The sequence below is a fragment of the Camarhynchus parvulus genome, chromosome 21 (assembly GCF_901933205.1).
Source record: "Camarhynchus parvulus chromosome 21, STF_HiC, whole genome shotgun sequence".
NCBI classification, from domain to species: Eukaryota; Metazoa; Chordata; class Aves; order Passeriformes; family Thraupidae; genus Camarhynchus; species Camarhynchus parvulus.
Window position 1 is genome coordinate 1,571,307 of NC_044591.1, and position 19,598 is coordinate 1,590,904.

Genomic DNA, 19,598 nt, shown 5'->3' on the forward strand with positions numbered 1-19,598 from the left:
CAGGAAATTTGTAAGACTTCTCCCCTTTAATTCTTTTTCCAATTATCCACATTTATATATATTACTGAAAATCAAACAAGCAAAGTGCAGCAAGGTAACTCGATGAAACTGAAAGTGGGTTTCCAGGATAGTTTTGCTCTGGCAGTAGAAAAGAATTCACAATTCTGCCCCTCCAGATTCACAGGCAAAGGGGCTGCTCACCTCATCCTGAAGCAGCAGCATTTCCTGTCCTGTGGAACAATTCATATCGTGTTTTAATCCAAACCATGAGCAAATCCCCCATCTCTGCCACTCACAACAATGAATAATCCTCACATCCTGGCTTTTCCCAAACCTGGACAAAGAACCTCTGCCATAAGGAGGAAAGAGTGTGTGTATATATATATATATATAAATATATATATATATATCCCCACAGGTGCACCTGAAGCAGGGTCAGGTACAGAGCTGATTTACTCTGACTTTCCTTGGCTGGGCAGGATGGAGCAAGGCCAGCAGCTGCACCCAGAGCTTGCACACCCACAGCCTCCTCAGGGGGGCTGGGATTCCTGAGGCTCTCCCCGAGGCTCCCATCCCTCCCAGTCACTGCTGCAGCCCCGTCCTTGTGGTTCAGGATTTTGCAGAGGCAGATGTTAAAGCAGAAAAGGCCAAGCAGGAACAACCCTCCCTGAGGGGAGGGTAACTGAGAACCTCAGCAGGAGCCTCCCCCTCCCAGGCTCCAGAGCTCACACAAACATCTCCAGCCTCAGGAAAGGTTTGTGCTGGGCCAGAAGTGACAAATCCCAGAGTGTTCCCTGGGGGATCCCAGCCCTTCCCACCCCGTGCCCCACAGGAGCTCCTGCAGGCTCTGGGGGAACTCTGGCCACGTGCAGGAGGCTGGGTGGGACACTGGTCACGGTACAAAACCAAACTGGAGCACATTAATTAATCCCTGTTAATGCCAACAGCCCCCAGTGGCAGAGGCTCACACAGGGCAGTTCCCAGAGCCAGGAGGAGCCCAGCAGATCTTCCTGTGCTTCCCCAGGATTAGGCTTGGTACAACCACAGCCTGCAGCAGGCACGGAACCCAAAGCTGAGCCAGGTCCCTCTGCCCACCAAGGGCTCAGGAGGGGACGCTGGGGAAGGTCACAGGTGACACAGGGACCAGGGAGGAGCTTTTGGGTCAGCAGGGATGGGAGGGAGGAAGCACCCAGCCCAGCACAGGAGCCCCCAGGCTGCTTTCAGCAGAGCCAGCACAGCTGGGCAGACCCTTCTCCCCTGGACACGTGCATGTGCTGGATGCCTGCAGCACCAATCCCAGCACCTTGGAAGGGCAGCAGAGTGAGTAACACAAGGCCAAAGAGCAGAGGGACATCACACCCCCTTCCACACAAACATTTCTGGAGCGGGACAAAAAACAAACCCCAAGTAACCCTGCAAGGAAGGAAAGAGAAACAAGGAGGACACGATCACACAAACATCTTCCTGGGATTTTTTTTTTTTGGTTGTTTTTATTGTTTTAGTCTTTTTTTTTTTCCTTTTCTTTTTTTCCATTTTTTAGTATGGAGGCTCAAGTATCAGATGTAGATTCAATTTAAGCTTTACAAAAAAAACAAAAAATCAAAACAAAAACCCCTTTTGCATTCCATAAAAATTGACAGAAAAGCGCCTTGGAACCAGGCTATAGAAGAGCAGAACTTTCAGCAGGTCTCGAAATCACCATCTCCTGCACATCTGGGTTACTCAGTATTGTACAACCCCCAGGAACACCCTCTCTTCCCTCCCTCCCTCCAGCCAGCCCCTGTGCCCAGCCCCCAAACATACGTGGAATAGATTATTTTTCTTTTTTTTTTTGTTTTTTTGTTTTTCCAGTTCTTCCTCTTTCACACACCACAGTATTTAATAAATTCTTGTTTTACATTTTTTACACCAATGTAACAAAAGGCAGGAGGGGTGAGGGAGGAAAAGACAAACAATGAGCTGTGGTGATGCATATAAATGGGGGAGGGTGGGAAAGGGGGGAGGAGAAAAAAAAATAATACATGGACTTCTACAGGAACATAGCCTAAGGTCTCAAGAATAAAATGTGGTGCAAAGTAGGCCTCAGAGACTGAAAAAGTTTGTACAGCTTTATTCATGGGGAGAGGATGGCGCTGCATGGAGAGTATTGGATGCAAATTGTGACGTGACCAACAGAAAAGGGCGGGGATGATTCTCTAGGAAAGGAATCTAACGAGTGCATGGCATGGCTGGTTAGCACTGACAGGACTTTAACTTTGCTGCTTCCTCTTCAAAGCCTCCACCAGGTCGTTTTTAAGAGCTTCTTGTTTTGATTTGTCTGCAAAAGTCTGCACAGACCTGTAGGGAAGAAGGAAAGGGGGGTCAGAGGCAGCGCAGGGCAGGGAAGGGCTGGGAGCAGTCCTGGCAGCCAGGAGGAAGGAGAAGCCCCTGAGCCCGGGCTCAGCTCTGCCTGCTGGAGCCCGGGAAGCAGAAGTGAAGTGACCACTCAGTGAGAACACAAAGCCAAACTCACTCTGGCAAGGAAGGCACCAAAGGCTTCCCCAGCAGCTCCGCTCAGCCCCGGCTGCCGCAGGGAGAGCCCCAAGGTTTCTGTTACAGACTGCAGAGCCCAGCATCCCACAGCCAGGGAGGTTATAGCTCCTGCTGCCCCCAGGTCCAGAGAAAACCCAGCCCCACCCAGAGAAGGGCTGGGCTGGGGAGCTCTGACCCTTCTGTTCACCCAGGGTCACCCCAGAACCCTCACCAGCCTTTGCACCGGTGGAAATGGCAGCTGGAGGTTCTGCTCTCAAATTTGCCTTTTTTTGTACCTTCCCTAAGGAATGAGTGATCAAAGCAGCTGAAGAAGAACAGAGACACTGTCACAAGGTTAGTGCAGGGCTTCCCTTTGCCTGAGAGTACAGAGGAAAAGCTCCACCTTTCAGGAATCACCTGGGATCGCTGCCCTGGGAGATGCCTGTGGAGGAACCTCTGATTTCAATAAGACAAGAAATTTCCACTTTTAAAAAGGTCCCTCTTAAATAAATGGATAGAATGGGTTCTATCCAGGACCAAACTTTTCCAGAGTGGCTACCACAGAGAAGTGGTAGGACCCAGCTGGGTAGAATTTCTCCCCACCTAAATCACATTTCACAGCCTTTACAGCACCTGGGAGAGTGGGAGATTTCCCTGCCCACAGCAGGGGACTGGAACTGGATGAGCTTTAAGGGCCCTTCCAACCCAAACCAGTCTGGGATTCTGTGATTCAGAGCAACCTCATTTTCCCTGGTTGCTGTCTCCTGTAAACAAGGCTGCTCTTTGTGGTGGCGATTTTCCAACCATTTTTGTAACAGTATTTCCATTCTCTTGTCTCTGGAGACTTCTGCTGCTTTAATAAAAACATATGCATTTATATTTGCATTTGTCATAGGCTGAAGAAGTGGTTCTTGGCCACTATCAACAAATAGTGAGTTTCCCCCTTCGTCAGCTGAAGGTGTTTGAAAGAACATCTGTAACTGGTTAGGAACGGGAGTGGAAGGTTAAGGAGGCTCAGGGTTAGTCACTGCTCTGACACTCAGAGCTCCAGAGCAACGAGCACAGCACCAGGTCCCTCTGGAGGCTGTGCAGAGCACGAGCAGGGGAGGCTGCCCATGTCTGAGTGAGCCTGAGCAGGACTGAGGCTCAAGCTCCAAGGAAGCTCAAACTGCACCAGGCTCATGGGGAAGGTGTGTGGGTGAGCACACCTTTACTCTGAAGTCATGGGAAGAACCAGAATCTTTTTTTTCCCAAACTGTGACACTCCCAGGATTTCATTCTGCAGGGAGGACACTGGGATTACAGGGAATTTCTTCATGGAAATGGAGTACCACAGGTGTAAAAACTGCTGGTGCCCAAGGGACAGAGTCCTGGGAATGCTGGATGGAATCAGCCCAATCCCACAGCACTCCACGTGCTCCTTTCCTGCTCCCAAGCCAGAGTGCAAAGAGGTAAATCCTGCCCCAGTTCCGAGCGTGAGGATTCCATGAGGGAGGAGAAAACACTGAAAACAAGAACCCCAGCACTGAGCCAGCCCCAGGAGGCTGGGCTGGCTGCTCCCTGTGGGATTAGGGGTTAGTTCTTCCCGTTACCATGCAGGGGCTGGGCTGGTGAGTCCTGGTTTAGTGCTGGCTCACACCTCACAGGCAGCAGGGGTACCTGGATTGGTTTAGTTATCAGGCTGGATGTAGATCTGGCGCTGGGTCAACACTTGAGAAAGTTCCCTCTGCAACTGCTTATACTTTTGGTTGTCAGGAATAGCATCGATAGATCTACAGAGAGCAGTGGGAAACCAGGGAGCAAACAGGGAAAAGAACAGTCAGAAGAACTTGGTAACACAGAGCTGGGGCTCTGGGAACCTCCAGGGAGGAGAAGGGGACGCACACAGAAGAGAAGGAGCAGGGACAGGCTGGAGGAGCTCTGGGTGGTTCCATCACAGGCTGCACACAGGGCCAGGACTCTGAGGGATGGGGAGACAGCAGAGATCCAACCACAACAGCTCAAGGCAACATTCACGAGAGAAAGGCTCAATTACAGATTCCCTCTGATGTAATTAAAGCCTCCTGGCTAAACCCTGCTCAGCACAAAGGAAACTGAGGCTGGTCTGACCTGGGCTCGGGGCAGAACCCAGAACCCCTCCCACAGGTCCTGCTGCTCCCTCTGCCCATACAGCAGCACCAATGTTTAATTAACACCATTTTTCTCTCTTCTTCCACATCTCAGTGTGTGAGGGAAGAGCAGAGCATTTATTTGTGCCCTTTGGTTATTCTACATTACCACACTGTGCTGGGAGGTCTCTCTGTACTTTAAAATGAAGTGATTTGGCATCACAGTGACTTCCTCTGTGAGCATAAGAATTACCAGCTTGGGATTTCCATGTCCAATTCCTGTCCAGGAATGAGCAGGGGCTGAACAGCACAGCACAGTTTCCCCACAGAAAGGCACAGGGAGTTTTATCTCTTCTCATACACGGTATTTTGACCAGTGGTGTTGAGAGAAAGACAGAATTTAAAACAAAGTCTAAATACCACAAACCACTCGTGTCATGACTTAATTCTGGGAATATTTTTAAGGACAGTAGAAAGAGAAGACAGAATTTAAGGACTGTGAAGAATAAAACTAATGAAAAATAATCCAAAAATACAAATGTTAGTTGGGCTGTTTTGCTCCTGGTGAGGGAACAAGGGATTAAAACATTGCTTCACATTTCTGCAGCAGAAGAGTTCCCTGAACTCCACACAACAACAATTGTCCCACAGCACAGGGAGGGGAAAACCAAGCAGCTCAAGGCTGGGGTGGCACTGCAGGGATGCAAAGGGTCCCCCACCCACTGCAGCTCCCTTACCTCAGCCCATTCACGATGTCCTTTGTCTTTCCAAAATAAATCTCATTCAGTGTACTTCTGATTTTGTTTTCCATGTCCTGGAAAAGAAAGCAGCACAGCAGCTCTTGAGTCCCCCCAGCTGTCTGCAGGGCTGCTGCAGCACCAGGGTCTCTGAGCACAGCCCCTGCAGCACGGGCAGCACTCAGAGCCCACAAAGCCCTGGGCCCAGCCCCTGCTCCCATCCCAGCACTGGGGCTTTGCCACTGCCACCTTTGCCGAAAAATCTTTGCCCAGGATTCTTCTCCTGGGAAGCTGAGGAGCCTCAGAGAAAAAGGAAAATAATCATGATCTGATTGCTTCTCCTGTGTTTTGCTGCTTTGGAATGTGGTTGGACATTGTTTATCCAACAGGTGGTTGTTTGATTGGTTGCATGTGAATTGTTTTGACTTAATAACTGTGAATTGTTTTGACTTAATGACCGATCACAGCCAGCTGTGTCAGGACTCTGGAAGCAGTCACGAGTTTTCATGATCATTCTTTGTAACCTTCTGTCTGTATCCTTTCTCTATGATTTAGTATAGTTTTAGCATAATATAATATAATTATAATGTAATATAATGTAATGTAATGTAATGTAATATAATATAATATAATATAATATAATATAATATAATATAATATAATATAATATAATATAATATAATATAATATAATATAATATAATATAATATAATATAATATAATATAATATAATATAATATAATATAATATAATATAATATAATATAATATAATATAATATATCAGCCTTCTAAGAGCATGCAGTCAGATTTCTCAATTCCTCCTTGCTCCTGGGGAGCCAGCAAACCCCACAGGGCTCTGTCCCTGCTCTCCCCAGCTATGGGAGCTCCGTGCACCACGAGAGGGCAGCTTCTCCCCAGCTCTGCACAGAGGGAAATGCACCAGCCCAACGCTCCCGTGCAGCTCCAGGAGCCCAGCCAGTCCCTCAGGATAACCAAGAGCCCAGAGCTCTGTGCTCAGGGGTGACTGTGAATCCTTGACTTGTTCTTTACAGCTGCACGACAGAGCTCTGAGAGAGATCTCGGAACAAAGCAGGTTTTTTTTTTTCATTGTTTTCACTCAAGCAAACAACTTTACAAAGGGACCAAAAAAGAAGCAGCTGCCTTTCTTTAATTTCCCAGTTCCCTAAAGATGCATCAGTTGAGAATTTCCTCCTTTCTTGGCTGTAACAATGAGGGAAATCTGGAACACCTTCAGTCAGGACAGTGCAGTGAAACAGCAAAGTGGTGCTGCACCTTCTGAGCAGCTCCACTCCTTGTGCTGAGCTTCCAGGGCTGAGAGCTGCCACAAAACCCAACACTAACCCCAGTTCCAGGGATTTCACAAGCACTTGACACATACTGAACTTTCAGTCCAAGGGACAGTGCTGTAGCAACCTGACTCGAAATAATTCTCCCCAGAAGCGGCTGCAAAAGCAAATCTGAGGGTGGGAAGTTGTTCACTGGTGCTCAGGAAGGGAACACCCATTTTCCAGGAAGCCACTGCAGTGCTGAGCAGGAGCCAAGGGGCACAGGGTGGCTCTGTCCCCACAGACAGCTGGGAGGGATGGAAGGACCACACACCCAGCAATAACAGGAATCAGTAAGTCATTTGTAAAGAAAAATGCAACAAAATTCCAAGGAATGGCACCGGCTGCGGGCAGCAGCAGCTGCACTCACCTCTACCAAGCGGCCGATGTTGGCTATGTGTGGGGAGGAGTCACTCACAGTCTCATCCTTCTCCATCTGCAAAGGGAAGCACAGATCCATCCATCACAGGGAACTGGGGCACGGCAGGGCTGGGAGAGGGGCAGTCACCAACCCCCCCATGTGCAAACACAGCAGAAGGTGCTGAGAAACCCCCAGCACTCTGCACAGGCACACCCTGGCAGGGGAGATGTGGGGAATAAAAAGGCAGGAATGGAAAGAGCCCCTGCTGCAGACAGGCCCCACAAGAGCCACTCCCTCCCCACCACAGAACAGCCAAGTGACCTTTGCAGGAGAAATTCAGAGCTGGAGCAGCTCAGGAGTGCAGTGACACCACAGCCCCAGTGCAGGGCCTGGACAGGACTCGGCTCCTGAGCCAGCTGAGACCTTCCAGCCCAACACCAGAACTGGCAGCTGCAGCTGCAGCACTCCCTTGGTTCCATCTGGCTGTGCCTGATGGAGCACCCAGCCCTGCCCTGCCATGGCCTGTGGGCTGTGGGGACACCAGTTGTGGGTTTCCCCAGGTCTGGGTTGAAGGCACTGAGACAGCAGTTCCTGTTCACACTCAGGTGTTTATGATTTCTTATCAGTGAAACAGTCTCATTCCTGTGAGCTCTGCAGCTTTTCATTAGAAGGCACAAAATGGCCAACAATCTATTGGTACAAGGCCTTTTCAGACTAAACTATCCAATTAAGAGCTGACACCTGGATTATTTCCCCTTTTAACCCAATAACTGATCCCAAAGAGCCCCCAGTGCAGACTTTTCTGCCCAATTACAAAATGCCACCCAAACCCATGGAGAAGGAGGAAGAAGAAGCATGAAGAAGAAACCCAGGACAACACCCTGTGCCCTCCATCTTGCTTCCATCCACAACACACTAAAAACCCCAAAACCTCAATTTCTCACCAAGTGATACACCTACACTATTCTCTATTATCTGTTTCACACTTTTGTGGATTCCAGTCTGTCTTGGAGTCTGGGAAACTTTCTCCATGAGTGAGGGTCAGAGTCAGTGCTCCTTGGGGGTCAGGACATCCCAGAGCAGACACAGAAATATTCCTGTGCCCTGGGTTTGCCCAGTGTGCTCAGCAAAGCCCATCCTGCCCAGCTCCTGAGGTGTAACCGTGGTCAGGACACAGCCAAGTGCTGAACTGTGAACATCAGGAACCTCAGCAAGATTTGCTGAGACAGCAAGAAAACAAAACTGGGAGACAAATGCAGTGGGAAGAGCAGCCTTCAAAGGGTTTCACTAATCCCACTGAATTCTCTCATCCATCTGCTCCTATCCCTCCCTCAGGGCAGAGTTTAAAAATCTGGGCCAGCCACAGGTTTCTTCTAATAAGCCAAGGCTGGAACAGGCTGGGGGAAGCGTGTAATTTAACTGGACCCCCGAAGGCAAGAGATAACCTGGGAGAGGGGGAGGAAGAGCAGCAGGACGTTTCATTTTGCCTTCAGACTGTTCCATGGGATGGAGACACTGCCTGGAGAAGGGGTCCAGCTGCAGTGCAGGGACAATGCAGAGCTGACCCACACAAACACATCCACACACCATGGGCAGCTGGGAACCACCACAAACTGCCCAAGTCTGGGGCAGCTGGGAGCTGGCAGAGGGGCAGGCACTGCCACAGGCTCCCTGCCTGCCTCCTCCACACCTGGACAGGCCCAGCTCTGGTTAAGAAGCAGAATCTGAAAATAGATTTTTTTCTTTTATAAAAAAACCCCTGTATATTATTACATCTCCATAAAAACTGCTGCCAGAAGGAAAACATTTTTATGTGCTCTGGAAGGCCAGATGTTACAAGAGGCTGTTTAATGGAGTGCAGAGTCAGGATCAGCCATGTCCTACAAACAGTTGGGTTTTGTTGAGTTGTTGGGGTTTTTAAAGGTTCCTTCCTGTGGCTGGCACTGCTCAGGCTCAGGCAGCAGCACTTCTGCTGCTTAAATAAGGCTGGGTTTGCTCTGAGGGGAAATTCCCTCTACAGGCTGAGTTCAGGAGCAGCTCATCCTCCCTCTGGCACCCCCACTGCCTGCTGGGCTCAGCCAAACCCCAGGGCGAGCCCAGGCTGAGCCCAGGCTGAGCCCAGGCTGAGCCCAGGCTGAGCCCAGGCTGAGCCCAGGCTGAGCCCAGTCCCAGCCCAGACCCAGCCCACTCCCAACTCAATCCCAGCCCAGTTCCAGCCCAGCCCCAGCCCAGACCCAGCCCACTCCCAACTCAATCCCAGCCCAGTTCCAGCCCAGCCCCAGCCCAGTCCCAGCTCAGTCCCAAGCCCAGCCCCAGCCCAATCCCAGCCCAGTCCCAGCCCAGTCCCAGCCCAGTCCCAGCCCAGTCCCAGCCCAGTCCCAGCCCAATCCCAGCCCAATCCCAGCCCAATCCCAGCCCAGTTCCAGCCCAGCCCCAGCTCACTCCCAGCCCAGTCCCAGCTCAGTCCCAGCTCACTCCCAGCCCAGCACCAGCTCAATCCCAGCTCACTCCCAGCCCAGTCCCAGCCCAGTCCCAGCCCAATCCCAGCCCAATCCCAGCCCAGTCCCAGCTCAGTCCCAGCTCAGTCCCAGCTCACTCCCAGCCCAGTCCCAGCCCAGTCCCAGCCCAATCCCAGCCCAATCCCAGCCCAGTCCCAGCTCACTCCCAGCTCAGTCCCAGCTCAGTCCCAGCCCAGTCCCAGCCCCTGGCTCCCCTCCTGGCTCCCCAGCCATCTGCTCCAGGCTGACTCACAGGGACACTCACTAATCTCACTAAACTCCTCTGGGCCATCTCCAGGGCTCCCTGCTCACTTGGGATGTTTCCTGCACAGCAGCTGCCTGGGCTTTCTGTAAACATTATTTGGAGGAATAATATAAAGAGGGACATTTAAGTTGGATAAACACTTTGTTTCATTGTGAAAGTGTCTGAAAATACCAGCAAAGGTAGAAGGGAACTCATCCTCCATTTTGCTCTGAAAAGCCAACAACACCCACAGCTGCTCTGGCCATGGAGCAAAGTGAAAATCCCTTTAATGAAACACAAACAGCAATGTGTGCCAAGGGCTCCCAAAGCCACAGGCAGGCTGAAGGCTCCAGGTGGAAAATATGTGGAATTATTTGGATATCAGTAAGGCAAAATGTGGCCTGCCCCTCCAGCATTTATTTCAGACTGCAAGCAATAAGTGGAGGTTGTGATCTCTGCAGGGCTTGCAGCTTTGCAGGAATCAGCTGAGGACTGAGCCCACCCCTCCACAGAGATTTGTTCTCACCAGTGTAACCAGATTTCCCATTCCCTTTGCCCAACTCTCCAGGCAAAACCATGGGCAAACCTGGGCATGCTGCACAACCTTCACCTGCCTCCACTCTCTGCTCCCTTCTCCCACCTCTTACCGAACTGAACCTCTGTGAAATCCACAGGGAGCTCAAAGCCCATCCAGTGCCACCCCTGCCAGGGCAGGGACCCCTTCCCCTGTCCCAGGTGGCTCTGAGCCCTGCCTGGGGCACTGCCAGGGAGGTGCCAGGGCCTCACCCCCCTCATGATGCAGAAGTGAGGCAGAAATAATTCCCTGGACAAGCCCTGGCAGCACATCCCTGCTGTCCCTGCACTACGGAGACTCCAGGGCACTGTAACTGCTGAGGGGGAGCTCAAGGATCACAAGAAGATCCCAGTGGTGGAAAAACAAAGTTACAACATCTGGAAGTCGGTGGGATGACTTTTCCATGAAAGCTGCCCTCGATGGAAATGGATGAGTCTCCTGATTGCTGAGCACAGGGATTTCCCTGGATGATAAAGGGAGAATGGCTCTGCTGGGGTTTCACTGAGCAGCAGCAGATGCCAGGGCAGCTCTTCCCGCAGGCAGGGATTGCTGTGTCTGCACAGCCCAGCCTTCATCCAGCTCTGTAAAACCGTCTGCCCTCGCTAGAGAGAGTTCCAAGTTCAAAAATCAACCTCTGTGCTCCTTTCATCCCAAATCTCAGGCCTCAGGAATCAGCCTCCTCACCACCATCCTCAGGAATGGATTATTTTAGTTCCTCTACTGAGTTCCCCATGACTTTACATCCTCCCCTTCCCACCTCTCCCCACGTAAATCACCTCCAGGACTGAGCCAAGTTCCTGCCCAGCACACTCCCCTGCCCAGGCTCACCCAGGCTCTGTGCAGGGCACACCTCGGGGAGGCACCTGCTCCTGCAGAGCCCCCCAGCAGAGTGCAGGGCTGACTGCCTGCCAGGAGAGGGGAACCCTTCACATCTCCTGTGCACCAAGGGAAACAGGATCCCACAGCTGCTCCTGCCTCCAATGAAGTGCAGCCTAATGAAAGCCCCGAGTGCGAGCGACACGAGCGGTTCCAAGGTACACACAGGGCCAGGAGCCCCAGAGCTGCCAGGGAACAACATCTGCCAAACATCTGGCCTCAATCAGCAGGGCTGGGAGGTACCTGCAGTCCCCAGGGAACGTGCAAGGTAATTGAAAAGCTGCTGGCACGTTTCATTTCCCTGCAAGGCCTGCTCCCTGCCTCCTCTCTGGCAGTGTTGATGTAGAACAACATTTATTCCTAAAAATTCCAGCCAAAGCCCCTGGGCAAAGGAGAGGCTCTGCCACACAGAGGCACTCTGCAGCCAGGACCTAATGAGCCTCCAGTGTCAAGATATCACCTCAGCTTTAACTGTCCCAGAGTTTTCAGGGCAGAATTAATCCATGGATCCTGTGCCTGCAGCTGGCTAAGATCTGATCTCACTCCCTCCAGGTAAATTAAGCCCTGCACATAGATGCAGCAATTCTGCACACAGGTAAGCTGTACAAAGGAGTGGATGTGACAGCACACAGGGGTTTGTGCTGCACCTCCTGTGTGTGTATAAACACTCACTGCTCTGCTGGATCAGGACAGAATCTGAAATTCTGTAATTGAACTGATACAGCCAAAGCCTGAAATTCCAAAATCCACCAGGTCAAGTAAATTAAAGCTACACCAAGGGGAGTTTTCAGCTGCCCAAAACAGGCTGAATCCTGTGTGTCTCTCCCTTTCCTTATTCTCTCCACTGACAAATGTAAAATGTTTGTTTCTTTCTTAGAAACAGAGACAACAATTATTGTAGCAGACAAATACTGCACTGGGGAAATCAAGGAAAAGTTGGTCAAGGCACTGGAAGAGAGATGTCAACTCCCAGTGTACAAAATAAAACAGACACAGGCCAGGGATGTGAGCTCTGGGCAGTATCTGCCCAGGAGGGACCAGCACGGGGCCCCAGGGCAGCTGCAGGAGCACTCCAAGAGAATCCCTGGAATGGTTGGGGTTGGAAGGATCAAATCCCATCCAGTGCCCCCCCTGCCATGAGCAGGGAACCTTTCACTGTCCCAGCTGCTCCAATCCCCATCCAGCCTGGCCTGGGACACCCCCAGGGATCCAGGGGCAGCCACAGCAACAAAGCCAGGGTCTTGAGAGAGGAAAAATCCTTCTCAGAAACGAGTGCAACATTTAGGAACAGCCCAAGTGGGAGCCTTACAGGAAGCAGCCTGGGGATATTCAAGACAGGCAGAGCTTTTCCAAATGGCCTTGACAAAGGCAACAAAACCCCCTGGTTGTGTGGGTGCAGGGCAACACTCCCACCTGCAGAAAACAGCTTTTTCTAGAGCCTCACTGCTGCTCCAAGCTCAGCCCCACCACGTGGCACTCCCTGAGCTGCTCCTCTGGCCACCAGGTCAATCCCTCCACCAGCACTCAGCCATGCCCTGCGTGCAGCCAGGGAGGCCAAAGTGGTTTTGGAGGAATGCTCTGAGCAGAGCTCCTGAGCAAGCCCTGAGAGGCTGCTGTGCCATCACTTGTGAGCCAGGCTATGAGCAACACCTCAAGAGTTTCCTCTCAAACACAAGGACATCTGCTACTCCCATTTAGGATCAAAGGTGGCCAAGTAAATGCTGACTTGACCAAAACCATGTAAATTTACCATGGACAAAGTTCTTTTCAAAACATTACTGATACCTGTCAAAGTGAAACTGTAACAGGCTGCTCAAGAGGAAACTAAAACCAACTCTTGGTGGCTCATTTTGCTGCAGGCTGCATAAAAGGCTGATCAAAAAAGGAGAAGTAAAGCTTGCAGAGCTTGGGTGATGTGGCACACTGGGTTTAGAGCCAAGTCCAAGCCCTGCACTCAGTTCAGGCCAGCTGCAGGTGAATTCCAGCTGGGGACAAACAGCTCCTCCTCACCCAGAACAGCTGGAGGCAGTGTGGAGAGGGCAGGTAACTGAAAGGCAAAGTTTCTGCAGCTTCCCAGTGCTCTGCAGGATCCTGTCCCACCCCAGGCAGCAGAGCCCAGGCTGGGATGTGCCCCAGGCTCCTGTCTGTGCTGTGCATCCTCCCCCAGCACTGCACCAGCCCTGCCTTCCTGCACCACATCTGCACCCAACGTTCTGCTGTGAAATGATGACAGAGGCATCAATCTCCCCCTGAAGCTTGGAGAGGGAAAGTCAAACCAAACCAGGGCCAGCACTCAGGCCAAGGTGCACTGAGGACACCCCTTGTGCACAGGCCCCTGTTTGCCTTGGCCCAGCTGGTGCTCAGGGGCCATGGCCAGAGTCAAGCCCTTGGCCTGCACTTCACAGCTCCCATTTACAGCATCAGCAGGGCCTGGGATTAAATATTTGTCCGGGTCACCATAACTCGGGTGTAATTACTGCAAAAAGAGTCAAAAAAAGGCTCAAAACTGTCTCCAGATGCCTTTTTCCTTCACTTGCTTTTCCATCAGCTTCTTCAATGTCAACAACATGGAAAGAAAAATCACCCAGGCTGGGGCAAGCTGTGCAAGACTAACCCAGTTTCAGTCCCTCTCTGCAATCCCAGACCCTCCTTGGCTTCACCTGGCTCAAACCTGCTCAGAACCTGGAGGTTTTTAACAGAGTCTGCATTGTCCTTTGTATGGAAAGCCCCAGTCTGCTCTGGGAAGGCTCATAAAGGAGTTTCAGCTGCTGCCAATCTCTGCAGTCACTCATGACCTTACAATGTGCCTCCTGTCCTGCAGAGTTTATTACTCTGCTCCAGTCACTGCCTTGCAGAGCCCAGAGCAAGCCCAGCTCATCAGCAGGGAGGAGAAGCCCCTGGCAGGTGGTGGGGCACAAGCAGCCTCATCCAAGGCAGCCCAGCTCAGCAGATCCTGCCTGCCAGGGATGCAGCACTGCTGGGATCTGCCAGCCTGGTGAAAAGCAGCTCTCAGGGGGCAGACAAAGTCATTAATGCTGGCACAAAACCCCCAAAATGTTTAGGACACGTTTATCTTATTTTTTAGCAGATTTTTTTAAAATCAGTGTTCTGGTACTGCAGGGAGAAAGCACTAAAGGAAGACACCATGTAATTGATGTCCTTAAAAAAATCTTCCTGTCAGTGCAAAATACAGGTTTGTTCTCAGTGGTTTAGCTGGCTTTTAAAAGAGAGTAAGAAAAGAAGTCATCCTGTATTTTTATAATCCTGTTGGAATCTTCCAGTGACAAAGTGGGCAAATCTTACAGATAAAAATATCTGCAACACACATGGAAGAATAAAAACTCAGGAATACCAAAAGACACACTGAGACTTCCAAGCAAGTCTGAACTCCTGCTGGATGTTTTGTATTTTTAATTGCAATCCCCAAAGTGTCAAGCACAGTTCAAGGGGCTTTCTGGCAATTACCCACTGCATTCCCCATTTCACTGGGCTGCAGAACAGCAGGAGAAGAGATGTTTATGCAACACCTCACAAAGCCAGGGCTCTGTGCCTGACTGGGGCTGCCCAGGTGTGAGGAGGACACAGCCTTACCTGTCTGGTGAGGCTCCCCCCCAGGTTCATGGTACCAGAGCCAGTTTTGTTGGTCTGCAGCCACAGCATCACTGTGGAGGTCAGCTTGTAATGGGCAGTGCGGCCACTGGACTTCTCCTGCAAGAGCAAGGGAACAAAGAGGGACAGAGGCAGGAGGTTAAAACCCCTCCTAAAGCTAAGTGGGGGCTGGCAAGTCCCCCACAACAGGCCAGGCAAGTCTAACCCCACTCATGCAGCACAGTCTCTTACAGACAATCCTAAGTGTGCTCATTCCTCTAATTTTCCAAAGCAAATCTAGTTAGAGCAATTCACTCTCCTAATACCTTGTTTTTATTACCTAATTAGTGATATTTATCTGTAGCTCTTTATGTTAAAAAACCCCCCACATCTCGGGATCACATGCACAGAAAGTAACATACTTTCAATTCTTCTGAGATTCTTTTTGATTACAGCCCTGACTTATCTCCATCCAAATTGCTTCGGGGCATTTTCAAAAATTAACAAGGGAAAGAAGTTTACAGGCCTGACAAAGTATTGCATTGTTCAGTGGAACACCTGTGCTCCTTAATTGTCTGGAATTAACTGGGTTTTGTTTTCACTGGGGTGTATCAGCTGCCCCAGAGGCTGTACCTGAACCTCCACCACGTGGATGGAATCCCAGCATCCCTTAATCTTCTTTGATCCATCTCCAGCTTTCTTAATGAGGATCACCCCAGCAAAGCCATGATCCAGATCCCAGAGGTAGACAGAGGAGACTCCACCTTCAAAATACCTGCAGGATGAAACCCAAAGGCAAGTTAAAAGCAAGCAGGACCCAAGCCAGAGTCGGATATCAGTAATAATCATCTTAAATAAGCAGCATTTCTAAGTCCTAATACAGATTTGTTTTTTCTTTCAAGACAGCACACTCTCACAGTTACACACCCAGAAACACAGCACTTCAAATCCCTTCATAATGCTGAGACTTTAATTACAAAACAACTGCACATGTCTCTGAAGGAGAATAAAGGCCTGGTGAGAGCCAGAGCTATTTACAGATTTCTACAGGACTTGAGCAAACAATTCCTCTGATTCCAATTACCTACAACAGCTGGTAAAAGCACAAGCTACAAAGTGGGCTGAGAGTAAGGCTTTATTTTACAATCTGGTCTTTTCCCCCCTCTTCTCCCTTGCTATTGGCAAAGTCTGGAAGTTCTTTACAGCAAAGTTCACTAATTAAGACAAAAGGGAGCAAGTAAGTAACTTCATGTTGCTGCCTCAAAAGTCTGTGTGAAGCTGACACTGATTTACTGCAAAGGGAGCTGAACTGGAACCCGGGATCTCAGAAATGTAGAGATGCTGCTGAGGTTTTATTATTCCAGCATCAGGTATGGGAAAGAAGAGAAAATAAGCCAGATTGCCTCAATCTCAGGTGTCTTTTGCTGAAAGTAACTCAGAAAACCAACCAAAAAATGGGATCTGTAGAGCCCCATTCCCTCTGGTGACACTGGTGCAGATGGAAAATGCACTTCATAAAATAATGGTAAACAACCCATCTATTGGAAGAAAGCAGTAATTCTGTCTTCTAGAAAACTGGAATTGCAACCACAGCATTTTATCCATTGCATTCTCAAGTTAGCAAAGCCAGAGGAGGATGAAGGAAAAGGGAAGAATAAATACTCCTTCATGGCACACAACTCTCACATCTCAGGGGTGACCATGACAAGGATCATGTGAAAGGAGGAGAGGAAACTTCATAAACTTCATCAACGACACGAAATGTTGGTAGTCGGACTTTTCATTGCCTGCAGGGGGGCAAAATCTCATCATCCAAAGATGTGAGGGGCAGCTCCCAGGCAGATTAACCTGTCTGCATCCTGCCTCTGACTGTCACACACACCTGGAGTGACCACTCACTCCTCCTCGGCCAGAGAGGAAAGCATCCCTCAGGGCCAACATGAAAAAACCATCAACCCTTCCCACTCTGGGCTTCCCTCCTTCCTAACCCAGGGCCTTCCAGTTGGGAATGGTGCTTAAAAGGCAATTTACTGCAATTTGCAGTTCATGGATTACCCCTAAGCACTGTGGATTCAAGCACACCAACCCCTCCCTTGCCAGCAGTCAGGTGAAAAGACACTGGAAGTGAACTCCAGTGACACTCCCAACACTTCCAGCACATTCCCTGCACCCACAGGTCAGCTCAATACCTCGTTTCAAGAGGGCAGAGTCACCAAAAAGCCCCAATTCCCTTTAACTGCAGACACCCAAGCCTTTACCCAAACCAATGCTGACCTCAGGAGGGGTAAATAATTTCCTATAAACTCACCACAGCCTTTCATGTCTAATGGGTGGCTCTGCCTCTCCTCACCAAGCCCAGCCCAGGCAGTTCAGGACCCACTGTCCTGGGGCATTGCCAAGCACTGATAACACAGCCCTGCAAAAGCAAATCCCAGCCAGGCTTCCAACAGGCAACTTCAACCTAACAAACCAACAAACACCCTCTTTACATCCCCTGGGGAATTCACAAATGGATTTTGGTTAATGCAGTTAAATTCCAGTCCTGCAGTGAACCTCAGCTCCAACCTAAGCCACCCTTCCTTCAGCAGTGGGAATCAGAGGCCAGAGAGAAGCAGCTGTTGTCCCTTCTCAGAGTCAGATTGCTTTCAAAATATATATATAATATACCCTTTTTCATCTACAGAATCAGTGAATTCACTCAAAATGAGCTGGCAGTCACTAAGAACATTACAGGGTGCACAGACAGTTTCCCCATTACCCACTTTATGACCTTGCTATGAGCATGAGACATTAATTAAGAGAGGGACCGAAACAAGGTTTTGGGAAATTTATTCTTACCTACTGTACTTTGATCCTAATGACATGAAACAGGAAAAAAATAATTTTTATGTGGTTCACCTTTATGAGATTTTACATAAAGGCTTTTGTGGGTATTTTAAGAATGTGCTAAAATGTTGTCTGAAACCACATAAAACCATGTGAAGAACCTCCCGCCAGAACCAACAGCGCACACATGGAAACGCTTTCAGTGCCTTTGGAGATCTAATGAATCAAATATAGAATTAATATTGTTTTAAATACCAACATGCAATTTCAATAAAGCTGCTCTGCCATGGCCAGGCCCAGGAACTGGAGGCTGGAACAACAATGCCAGCGACTGAATCCAAGGCACGCCAGGATATACATTATCCAAAGGCTCCCAAATCCCCTCCTCCTTCATGGGGAGGAAATATATACAACTGATCACTACACTGCCTTTCACCTTCAAACAGCACTGGAGTGGGATTTCTGAACCTCAGAAAGTCACAGTTGGATATGAGGGGAACATTCCTGTTTTTTTAAAATAAAAATAAAGAGGTGCCACAGGCTAATTGGTCCATAATAGAAAACGGGATGATAGATTGGGAGGAATTTAAATTGACATTGGTGGATTTGGATTTGCTGCAGGAGGGCTGGGCTCCCTCCAAGAAACCCCTCCACCATGGACTGAAATGCAGCACATACTAAAATCCAAGCAGGAGAGGAACCAGCTTGGAAAAGGCCCCAGGAAGGCACAAACTGGGACTTTCTCTGTTAAAGAAATGGATGGACAAGGCAGAGCACAGCCCCAGAGCCACACACAGCAGAGTGCACTGAACACAGCTCCTGCACTAAACATCTCCTGCCTTAGTGTCCTTGTGATGTCCCTGCCCTGATCCCCCAGCACAGCTGGGGCTGGAGAAGGCAATCTGTCTCCTTTGGGAGCTGGAATCACAGAATCCCTGAGGCTGGAAAAGCCCTCTGAGGTCACCAAGCCCAACCATCAGCCCAGCACCACCACGTTCAGCACTAACCCACAGCCCCACAGGTTTTCTGAACACTTCCAGAGGTGGTGGCTCCACCACTGCCCTGGACATCCTGTTCCAATGCTTTACAACCCTTTCCCTGGATTTTTTTCCTAATATCTACATTAAACCTCCCCTGGCACGAGCTGGGAGTCCATTTCCACTCATCACCTGGGAGAAGAGACTGACCCCCACCTGGCTACACTGACTCTCCCAAAGCAGTCAAGCAACCAGCAGATGCTTTTGGGATGTTCAGGAGGCCTCAAGTGGGAGGAATTCCTGTTGTGGTACCTCAGAAACACCCCAGGGGACAAACCATTCTCAAAGGACAGCTTCAGAGCAGGGCAGTCACTGATCTCTGCCTAAGGACACCCATCAGCCCAGGATGTTTCAATCAAGATCAATCAGGCTTTACCTACAGACAAAACTTTGTTATAAAACAATGAAAAATAGTTATATGGTTGTCATATCCCTTTATTAACAAGAAAAACACTGCTATCATAGTTGATAACTATGATGAATGATATCACAGTTGGGTTCAATTAGAAGGACCTTAAAAGATCATCAAGACCAAGTGACATCCCTGTCCTTGGAGAGGACAGCCAGTGCTCCATCTCTGGGAAAATAACTTTTTACAAGGCTGCCCAGGAAGGTGACTAAAAGGCAAAAGGCCCAAAGTAATCATTCATTCTCTTCACAGAATTCAGACCAGCAGTTCACTCAAAATCAATTATAGTTTTAATGTCATGATCAAACACTGAGTTTTTATATCTGTTACTCATCAACCACAGAACTCCTGGAAAAAGCTGTTTTATACAAAAAATGTCACACTTAAGACTGACCTACTTTACAAATGCAAGAATAAAAGAAAATATGTAAGCTAAGAGTGATCCAAAGCTTTATGAAGTGTTTGAAGTTGAAGCGGGTGGA

The 19,598-nt window shown here is 49.5% G+C and overlaps 1 protein-coding gene across 2 annotated transcripts in view; it reads right to left on the reverse strand.

Moving 5' to 3' along the window:
• Window positions 1–1,459: 1,459 nt before the first annotated feature.
• CAPZB (capping actin protein of muscle Z-line subunit beta) overlaps window positions 1,460–19,598 on the reverse strand; it is a 60,839-nt gene continuing 42,700 nt past the window's right edge. The window contains exons 5-10 of one of the 2 annotated variants that reach the window (XM_030963725.1): window positions 15,478–15,619; window positions 14,848–14,964; window positions 7,074–7,139; window positions 5,357–5,433; window positions 4,171–4,283; window positions 1,460–2,337 (exon numbers count right to left, since the gene is read on the reverse strand). In XM_030963725.1, the coding sequence (XP_030819585.1) occupies window positions 4,181–4,283; window positions 5,357–5,433; window positions 7,074–7,139; window positions 14,848–14,964; window positions 15,478–15,619 (505 nt within the window). In that variant the 3' untranslated portion in view covers window positions 1,460–2,337; window positions 4,171–4,180. The remainder of the gene's footprint in view (window positions 2,338–4,170; window positions 4,284–5,356; window positions 5,434–7,073; window positions 7,140–14,847; window positions 14,965–15,477; window positions 15,620–19,598) is intronic. The other variant, XM_030963726.1, reaches the window with a different exon arrangement.